This window comes from Sceloporus occidentalis, unplaced genomic scaffold (genome assembly GCF_023333645.1).
Source record: "Sceloporus occidentalis isolate IW3139 unplaced genomic scaffold, rSceOcc1.0.p SCAF_9, whole genome shotgun sequence".
Lineage (NCBI taxonomy): Eukaryota > Metazoa > Chordata > Lepidosauria > Squamata > Phrynosomatidae > Sceloporus > Sceloporus occidentalis.
This window is the reverse complement of record NW_028316989.1, coordinates 10,815,324-10,825,481: the sequence shown is the minus strand read 5'-3', so window position 1 is coordinate 10,825,481 and position 10,158 is coordinate 10,815,324. Positions and strand designations below refer to the sequence as shown.

The window sequence follows — 10,158 nt, the reverse complement described above, 5'->3', positions numbered from 1 at the left end:
GCTTCCTTCTCTTGACCCACGGCAACCTCCAAGCCCTTCAAAAGGGAAGGTGGACAGCTGTGACTCATACAAGGAAACCACCTGCCCAACACAGAAAATGTAAAGCTGCACAGAGGTGGCAATCTTGTGCTAATCATGGCTTCCCGCAAGGAGCAGCTGGGGGGGGGGGGGGAGGGACACAGCCCTTGCCAGGGCAGCACAGAAAAAGTGTGCCTGGTCTTATACGCTCCTCCTCAGGGCCCCAGGACATGCAAACAGAGCCCAGTGCTTTGGTGGTCTGACACTGGCTCTCCAAAGGCCATTCCACCTGCCCCACTTTGGGAAAGGGGGCACACTCTGCTACACACAGCACAAAGGTAGAGCCCAAGGCACCTTTGGTTTGAATGGGTTTATTTTGGAAAGCTGCAAAGAAAAAGGTTCTGCTGTTAGCTTTTTTTATTTTAAAAAATGCAAATTAAAAAATAATCCCCAAGCTTGATGACAGTGACTTTGGGAGAGAGGGCGAAGGGCCCGCCATCTCTTCAGCCTCACAGAGAATGAAAAACCCAAATCTATCTCCTTCAGCAAAGCAAAAAGTAGAGGCTCATTCAGCAACACAATCTCAGGGCCCAGAGCTGTCTTGGTTGCTGATGAGACCCTCAGCGCATGAAACCACCCCCCAGTCCTCCTGCTTCAGACATCAGTACAGAAAGGCAGGCCTATGGATGCCCACCTTGGCTTTGGCCGTGCTACCCTGCCTGTGCTAGCCCTCTCCCCATCTGCTGGCCACTGCAGGACCAGCAAGCAAGCAACTCAAGGGAGGAGAGAAGCACCAAGTGCAAAGAAAAGGCAGCAATGAGAATCAGAGCTCCAGAGAGGAGGAGAGGAGCTGCCACCAAGGCCTCGTGGTGGACAGCCCAGGATCTGCGGCTCCCCTCGAGTGCAAGGATTTCCAGCAGGCAGCAGGATAAGGCAGCAGGACTTGCCAGAGAGAGGGGCTCCTCTCGCCAGCTCCCCAAGGTTAGTGTGTGAATGTGCGTGCACTTGTGTGTGTGGGTGCAAACAAGGGCTCTGGAGGGCCACACTTCCACAGTGCCCTGTCTTCCCACCCCCACCTCTTGAGGCAGACCAACCCCAAGACTGGGGCTATGGCTACTCCTTTGTTCCAGCTGTGCAAGGTTCTCTCCCTGTTGCCTTCCTTGGGGAGGGGGGGAGGGTGACACCCCTCCAGCGAGTCCCCCTCAAGTGTGTCCTGGCAGCTATGCCAAGCCAGAGAGAGACTTGGATGTTGGGGGCTAGGGAGAGCACATGGCCAGCAGCCCCTTGCCCTTCCAAGGCGGGCAATAGCCTGGGAGAAGGCCATGGCATTACCCCAGAGACACTGGATTTGGTTGTATCCTTCGTTTGAGTTCTAAGCCATGGACACAAACAGCCAAAGGCGAGGCACATAATGCTGGTCCATCAGCAGGCCTGGAGCTCTTGGTCAGCTGTCAGTAAGCCACGAGTGAGGTAGACTGCTCCTGCTGCAGAAGGTTCAGTGAACTGTTCCTGAGCAAGGCCTTCGATGCCTCCAGTGCTCAGGAGGTCTTTGTCCTCCTCATCTTCCTCAGGGCCATCCTGGCAAGGCAGGAGTTGTTGTGTCTCTGTCTCCACCTCCTTTCTGCCATACAAGGGAAGGGTCTCCTCCATTTCTATCCCATCCTCCAGGCTGGTGGCAGTCCTTCCTTCTGTATACCAACGGCAGGGAGGGGACCCTCTGCAGGCCCCCAGGTCCAAGGCCTTGCTGTGATGGCGAGTCAGGAAGACCTCGAGCATGTAGTAGAAGGTCCAGAAGACAGCAAAGCAGCCCAGTAGCATCAGGGTCTGAGGGGAGAAACCAGGACAGCAAAACTTGAAACAGGTGGGCAAAGCAAGGAAAAGCTGCTGTATCGGCCTCATGGATGTCCAGTTCAGGGGTCTCCTCCCTATCTGGACTTCATCAGTGTCCCTCAATAGAACCCAGGGTACCTGGAAGCATCAAAATGCCACTGTCCCCTTCATTAGCACAACAACAACAACAACAACAACAACAACAACAACAACAACAACAACAAGAGATCTCCCCACCATAGTTTCAAGAGAAACACTAAATTTCTAGTGGTAATCACCTTGAGAGTGTTGGTGGTGATGGTGTAGACCTCTTCTTCTGGGATTTGAAGGCCAGGTGGGCAAGGCAAGGAGAAGCTGCTGTCCAGGTATCGGCCACTCATGGCCTCCTCCAGCAGCCTGCAAAGGGTGAGAGGGGTTTAAAAAAGATTTGTGTAAGTGCTCTCAATTCAACCAAGCAAGAAAGAGAAACAGCAGAGATTCCTTCCTTCCTTCCCTCCCTCTGGCCAAACTTTTGAAGTAGGTTACTTAAGCCCCCCATTCCTTGTGTCTCTCTCCCATCCAGGGCCTGACCAAAAAGATAAATGTAGGGCAAATAAAACTGGCCCATGCAAATGAGCCAAGACACATACTGCCCCACCTGGAATACTGTGTAAAGTTCTGGGCACCACAATTCAAAAAGGATGTTGAGAAACTGGAGCATGTCCAAAGAAGGGTGACTAAAATGGTGAAGGGTCTGGAAACTATGCCCTATGAGGAACAACTTAGAGAGCTTGGGATGTTTATTCTGGAGAAGAGAAGGTTAAGAGGCGATATGATAGCCCTGCTTAAATATTTGAATAGATGTCATATTGAGGAGGGAGCAAGCTTGTTTTCTGCTGCTCCAGAGAACAGAACACAGAACACTGGGTGCAAGCTACAGGAAAAGAGATTCCAGCTCAACATTAGGAGGAACTTCGTGACAGTAAAGGTTGTTTGACAGTGGAACACACTCCCTTGGAGTGTGGTGGAGTCTCCCTCCTTGGAAGTCTTTAAACAGAGGCTGGATGGTGATCTGTCGGGTATGCCACCCATTCTCTGCCCAGTGCTGGTGCTTACGCTCCTCTCTCTCACCTTACCTCTGCCGCCCCTTGATCTCACTGGGGGCCCAGGCGGATCCATAGAGCGTCAGCTGCCATTGCTTGAGCACGCCAGCTCTCAGGACCTCATCCCCTGGAAAGCAGAGGAAGAGATGTTGCACTGTTCCTGTTTGCTGCTGTTTTTATCAATATTAGAATCCTATTGGTTACCTCCAGCTAGAATAGCCCCAGCTAACCAACTGCTCAAGGATGAGTGAACACACAGGTAAATCCCATGGACTCAATGGCCCCACTCTAGTTGCAACTAGCAGCAAGATAGATAGCAAGAGAGGCCATGATGCTCCCAAAATTGGCTAAAATGTAAAAAGATCCACAAAATGGATATTGATATTGATAGAATCAATAACATTAAATGTTTTTGTTGTGTGCCTTCAAGTCATTTTTGACTTACAGCAGCCCTAAGGCAAACGTATCATGGGGTTTTCTTGGCAAGATTTGTTCAGAAGAGGTTTGTCTTTGCAGGACAGCTAAGGCAAAGGCTTCCTCCTCCTCTAGCCCAGAGGGTCCCCAAACCAATGGCAGTACTCTCCAGGCAGCGGGTACTCACCCACATCACGGATCCAGAGCCGGTAGATGCCTTGGGCTTCCTCACCCCAGCATCGCACAGTGGAGAAAGTCCAGTCCACAAAGCCACCAGGGTCTCTACCAAATGGAGTGAGAAGGAGACACAGAGCATACAACAAGCGTAAGGCTCTGGCCCTCTCCTCCCCTGGGGTCCCAATCCACTCTTCCCCAAATGGCCAAGCCCCTTCCCTGTGCCACCACTCACGAGTCCATGCTGCGGGGAGTGCCAATCAGAGACTTCATGCCGCTGGGGCAGACTAAGCGGATGTCCAGGTTCCCCCGGCGAGGGTGGGTGATGGTGACCATCACAGCCACGTGCTCCAGGGTCCTCATGCCGGATAGGTCCAAGTCCGCTTCGGTGACTGAGAGGGGAGGAAAGGGGAAAACGTGCACTCCACACCATGCCCCCACAACTGCCATCCTGGCACCAAGCTGCCCATATGGACAGTATGGGGCATTTGCCATTAAAAAAATATGCTGCCTCCTCCCACCCTATTTACAAACCAGAAAAATACCAGGAGGGAGCCTAGGCCAGACCAACACTCTGGTTGACATCTGGAGGGGATACCTGACCACTTGGCATTTGTTGGTGTGATGCTCAAAACTAGAGGATGGGACCACCTTGAGCAGCAGTGGAGGGTGGCGGGGAGGCACTAGGCTTGCCCATCTTGTCAGTCTAGATAGCTTCAGCCTTCCTAATCAGTTCTTTCTTCCTTCCCACTGGGCACTCCTCCAAACCAAGCCCCTTCCTCCAATTACTGCTGCCTCTCTGGGTCACTCCTCCTATAGGGAAGCAAGGGCAGCCCCTCCCCCCCATCTTGAGGAGATGTCAGAGTGGTTTGGGGTGTGTGGTACCCATGTTTTATCTTCTTGAAAGCAGTGCTTGCCTTTGAAGCCAGGAGAGAAAATTTAAAGTCTAGTTGACTATTAGCCAGTGGCCTTCTCCTAACTAATGGGAAACATGCCTAGACCTAGACATTCCTCCCAGAGTCTGTTGGACCCATGTGTGCTTATGGGGAGGGAGAGCTTTTCTCTCATTACACTCTCCCTCCCTAGTGCTTTTGATGTTTTTCCACCAACTTAAGTGACCAACATGGCCTGCTGCTGGACCCACAGGTGGGCATGAAAGGGCTAAATTCTGCCCCCCCTGCATTTCCCCTTGCCCCCCAAGTCTCCCTCCCCCCCTTGCAAGCAAGCCAACCCTTCCTCAGAGCAGGGCCTGACCCTCACATTCCTCCCTGGGGTTTGGCATTTCCCAGCCTCCTGTTTTATGGCTGCCTTTCATGGGGGGGGGGGGGGGGAGAAAGAGAAAGATAATTCCTTTTAGGGAAAAGAGGCACAGAAGAACAGCCATCCTGGCCAGAAAACTCCTTCCCTCCCTCTCAGGAAGGCTGGGGGGGGGGGGAATTTCTGCTCCCTCCCCTCCATTGCAAGAGCTTGCTGCTCAGATCTTGTTGTGTCTTGCCAGAGGAACTCTGGAAGCAGGTCTGGGACTCAGCGGGAGCCGAAAAGCTGATCCTTGCATGAGGAGGGAGGGAGGGACAGAGAGTGGCAGTACTGTTCTTGGACTGTAACTCCCAGCCTTTAGCTCTAGGATGGCTACATGGGGCTGCTGGGAGATGGGTGGCAGGATTCAAACTGTGAAACACTCTTTTATGGGGCTGGATTGTACACCAAATGGGATCCTTTCAATATGAGACAGGCTATAATCATGATAATAGATAAATGATTATGTTGATGATGATGCAAATTCATATAACAGTGAAGGCTGCCCCTTCAGTGCTCCTGCCTGGAGAGGAGGTCCTGTCCCCACACCCTGTCAGACCTCCCCTTTTCTATCAAGGCCCATCAAAGATCGCACAGTATGTGTGGATGGGGAACAGCAAATGGCCTGATCCTCTCTACTTCAACTGGGCACTATTGAGGAAATGGCCAGCTGATCTCAAGGAGCCCAGCTTCAACCAGGACTAGATCCCTGGCTCCTCTGCAGGGCTCTGGCTCGCTCTGAAGGAGCCAACAGGTGCCAGTCTATGGGAATCAAAGGGGGATCTGCCCCACCACTCATGGACCACTCCTCTCCCCCTCTGCCCCACATGGGGGCTTGGTGTTTTTGTTGTTGTGGGGGGGACCCATTTCTGAGAGATGTTCCTCCTTCTCATCAGTAGCTGGGGCTGGGAGGGAGTTAGGGGGCAGAAGGAGAACCTCTGGGCGTGTGTGTGTGTAGATGCCGTGCTTATGCAGACAAAAGGGTGGCCAAGACAGGAGCCACGGCATTGCCTAAAATGGGCCGAGGGAGCTGCAGGGCTGGGCCTCTGCCAGTCTTCCCCCGCCAGGGAACGCATCCTGCTGGGGCTGAGCAAGGTCCCACTGGCAGCCCGGCTTCAGCACCAGCTCCTTCCCAAGTCCAACCAAGCCCACACACATCCAACCATACATGTATTGAATTTTGAGTGTGTATATAAAGGTGGCAATTCCTTTTCTCCTGTTCATTAACAGGGAGCCTGATCCACCAGAAAGCTCTTAACCATATCACTCCCTGCTTTTGCACACTTTCCTTTCAATTCCCAAGTGCCTCCCTTGGACATGTGGACATGCTAGCTTGTACGACCCTCTCCTTTCCCTACATTTCTGCCACATTTTGGATCTTGGTTCAGGGACAGGGCACCCCCTTCTTCTGGTCAGTTCCCAAGGTGTCCCGGGGATTGGCAATTTCCCCTTTTCCCAGCCCTGCCACTCCCAGGATCTCTTGGGATGGAGGGTCATGGCAGTGGGACCAGCTCCTGAAAAGGGGCAGGGGTGCTCTCCTTAGCAATGCCTACTTTATTCCTCCCTTCTGCCTCACCTCACCCACCCTAGCCCCAACACAAACCGTTCCAGGTGACCTCCAGCTGGTTGGGGGACAGGGGGATGGCTCGGCCCTCCTTCAGGATGGGGCTGATGTAGGAAGCCAAGTAAGGGACTGACTCCCAGATCTGTGGGGAGGGAGCAGAAAGGGCAGGTTAAGCACTGCATAACAGCTGGAGACTGCCCCACACCCTCTAATATTGTGTGGGGAGGGATGACATTGCCAGCTTGGTATTTCCTAGACACCTCCCAACCATACACACTTCTGGCTTAAGGGCTACTATGTCCCTGGCAAGGGCTATTATCAGGGTGTAGCTATGTGTGAAAGAGCATTTTCCCCCTACCATAAGAATTTTATCTTCCCAATGACATTTTCCTTCATTCCCCAAATTTCTAGCATAGCCATAACTTAAAACTTTAGGCGTCCAAAGCAAAGGAGGGGGCAGGCCAAAGCAAAGGGGCAGCTGACCATTTAGGCATCCAAAGCAAAGGGGGCAGCAGGCCAAGAGACGCAGGGATTGAGAAACCAGTAAACAGGGGAGATCTAGATATGAGCAGCAGTCAATGTCTCACCCTTTGCAATGTTAGGAATTTGGGAACTGGAGGAAAATTTCATTTAGGGGTAAAAATTCTTATTTGGGGGAAATGAGGGTAGTGGGCATTCCCCCACCATCATTACACACCTGGCTACTATTGAGATACATTAACCCCCACATTCCCTTCCAGAGGGTGAGGGTAAAAAGGTCCCATTGAGCAAAGGAGAGCTGGAGAAAGGAGGGCAACCCCCCACCTAATGCAATCCTCAGCCCCAGCCATGTGGGCTTCCTTCCAGAGTGCCAGCACTACCTTGGCTGCGTTGACTAATCTCCAGGCGTTCAGCAAGCCAAATCCATGCTGGTGACTGTGGCTGAGTCCAGCACTGTTGGTGTCCCAGCTGGCGCGATGGTCTTCATACTGCAAATGAAGAAGAGCAGGGAAGGAGGAAGAGCAAACCACCAGAGAGCCGTGGATTAAGAAGTGGGACTCCTGACTCACCTTCAAAACTGCAAAAAGAGACCTTGGATGGGAAGGTGGCTTCCCATCCCCCATCTTCCAGAATCCCAGCTCTCCCTTATGGTCCATTCACATTACACAATGACAATGCAACAATTCCTCTTTAGATGCCATGTCTGCATCCTAGGGATTGCAGTTTAGTGACTGTCTCCTGGTGAAAGGAGAGCAGAGAGGGAGACAGCCAAGTCTCCTGTGGGAGGAGGTTCCATTGACTGGAGGCTACAGCATCCTCCTACTGAATACCAATGCTGTGCAATCTGACTGGCATCTGACAAAGTGTGGGAGCTGTTTCCCTTACACCAGTGAAAGATGTGGATACTTACAAAAAGTTATGCATCTTCGAAGATGCAACTACATGTGAAACAGTTATACTTGTGAAACGCTGTTAACACACCTGTGAACTGGACACGGATGTTACACCACAGCCAAAAGGAGGACAACTGTGTGCGAAAGGGAACTTGCATGCGCATAAACACCTGCTAGTGTTCTTAACAGGATTGCTTACTTAATTTTAAATTGAATAAATTAATTGTATTTTAGGGGGGGTGAGATATTGGGATATGGGACTGTTTGTTTTAATGTGTAAGCCGCCCCTGTTGTGTTACACAGAGAGGCAGGATAATAATAATAATAATAATAATAATAATAATAATAATAATAATAATAATAATAATAATAAATCCCATGTTAAACTTTAAGTTTAAAAAGTATAAATATTTTTAAAGCCATGTTTTGCTTTAGTCTATACTGTGAGTCTCCTAGTTGAGAGAAATGCGGATATAAATCATATAAATAAATGTTTCAACACATTATAGACCTACTTTAAAGTTCAAACCAAAACCCAGAGCAGACCCCTCCGACTTTAGATCCACAGCTGGTTTTGGTACTCAAGCACTGATAAGAGTTTCTTGCTGTAGGAGAGCACTGGGCAGCATTGAGTAGGGTGCTCCGACACATGAGGTCTCCTGTAGCCAGTTGGGGTTGGGAGAAAGGGAGCCCACGGCGGGAGGAAGAGGAAGGTGGGAGGAAGAGGAGGGGTGTCCCAGCCTCCCGTCTCACCTTGGTGGCTGTGAAGACAATGAGGTGCTGGACATCCCGCCAGGTAAGGCAAGGCCGCACTTGAAGCATGAGGGCGATCATGCCAGCGGCCAACGGGGCAGCAGCCGAGGTCCCTGTATGCCCCTCGGTGCATCCAGTGCCCCTCTGCAAATCCCAGTCTGTGGTGGCCTGGGAGAAAGCAAAACCAGGAAGAAGAAAGAGGGTTAAGTCAAAGTGGGAAGGCTTTCCAGGAAAGGTCCTAGGTTTGGGCTACAGAAGAAAAGCAAAGGATGCTTCCTGCAAAAAAGCAGAGGAGAAGGGAATGAATGCACAAAACTGAGGAGACTGGCTAAAAATGACACCCACAGACACAGGTTAGGGTTTCTTCCAATCAATGGCTGGAATTCTTCCAAGGACTGGTTGCACATGGGATCTCAAGCAATGGCAGGCTGGAACCTCATTCACACAGTTCTACTTCAAGCATCCCTAACCACATAACATTCTGCTGAAAAACCTGCTTGCCTATGCACGTTGTTTTCCAGTTTTATTTCTGACTTTTGCTTTGACTGCTCTCCCATACTGAACAACACACCCAATCTTGTCTGATTTTGGAAACTAAGCAAGGTCAGACCCCAGCTGATGCTAGGAAAAATCCCCACTGCGAGCCCTGGACAGAGACAGCTGCCAGTCAGAACTGGACGGGACGGATGAATTAAGGATCTGCCCAGCTATTAGGCAGCTTCCTCTGCCAAGTGAGAGAAAGCCCTTTCACAGTCTCCATTTGTCTCATCCTGAACACATTTATCTTCTCTCATTTTGGAAAATAAGCAGGGTTTGGGGTTAGAGACAATACTTAGATGCAGTAGGGAAGACCTGGAGGGACCTGACTCTGCTGTACAATAATTTCCTATGCCCCATTCCTATACCACTTGTAACTACTCTGTGTAGCTTGGAAACTTTGGCCCCGAACAGACAGGCCAAAATAAAGCTGCTTTGTGTCACTTTGGAGGTGTGCTGTTTAAATGATACACGCATCTTAAGAGGCCAGAAGCTGCGTCAAAGCTGCGCTCCAGTCATTCTGAACAGACGGTGCGATGATGTCATAACAGAAAGAAGGGAAGGAAAATGTGGGTGATTTGAACAGAGGAAGACTCAGTTGCCCTTTGCTTGGGTCTTGGGTGAGATCAAAAAGTGCAGTGAAAGTGCACTCTGGTCCTTACCTAGAGACTGTGAATGGACTAACAACAAAAGGAGAAGGCAGGCACTGCTATGCCCTGCATGCTAGTTTCAAGAAGTATCTGGCCCAATTTAGGAGGCCCTTCTCTCTAGCTTAGATGGGACTCTTCCTCTCATCCAATTAGATGGTTCCTTCATGACCCCATGAACTAAAACTTGCTTTTCTAAAATACTGCAGCCCCATTCAAGGTTCCAGGTCCCTCTTTGTGCCAGCTGGCTGGCTACTGTGGGATCTGCGTCTGCCTCCATCCACCTTGCCAAAAACAAGATTCGCCCAATTGACTTTTTTATGCCGAGTGTGGAACCATTTTGTCAGCTGTTAACAGCTGCGATTTGCCCTTGGATGCAGGATGTCCCGTTTTCAAACAAGGGCTTGCTTTGGCCAGGAAACACCAACGAGAGCGCCAAGAAGTTGGGTTAAAATTCTTCCCGTTAAGGA

At 50.7% G+C, this 10,158-nt stretch overlaps 1 protein-coding gene across 6 annotated transcripts in view; it reads right to left on the bottom strand.

The window, feature by feature from the left end:
- Positions 1-373: 373 nt before the first annotated feature.
- PCSK7 (proprotein convertase subtilisin/kexin type 7) overlaps positions 374-10,158 on the bottom strand; it is a 20,558-nt gene continuing 10,773 nt past the window's right edge. For 4 of the 6 annotated variants that reach the window (XM_089537405.1, XM_089537404.1, XM_089537408.1 and 1 more), the window contains 8 exons: positions 8,505-8,672; positions 7,239-7,346; positions 6,418-6,520; positions 3,754-3,910; positions 3,532-3,626; positions 2,964-3,057; positions 2,127-2,244; positions 374-1,842 (listed from right to left, as the gene is read on the bottom strand). In XM_089537405.1, the coding sequence (XP_089393531.1) occupies positions 1,441-1,842; positions 2,127-2,244; positions 2,964-3,057; positions 3,532-3,626; positions 3,754-3,910; positions 6,418-6,520; positions 7,239-7,346; positions 8,505-8,672 (1,245 nt within the window). In that variant the 3' untranslated portion in view covers positions 374-1,440. Of the gene's footprint in view, positions 1,843-2,126; positions 2,245-2,959; positions 3,058-3,531; positions 3,627-3,753; positions 3,911-6,417; positions 6,521-7,238; positions 7,347-8,504; positions 8,673-10,158 lie in introns of those variants that run through there. The other 2 variants (XM_089537407.1, XM_089537406.1) reach the window with 2 other exon arrangements.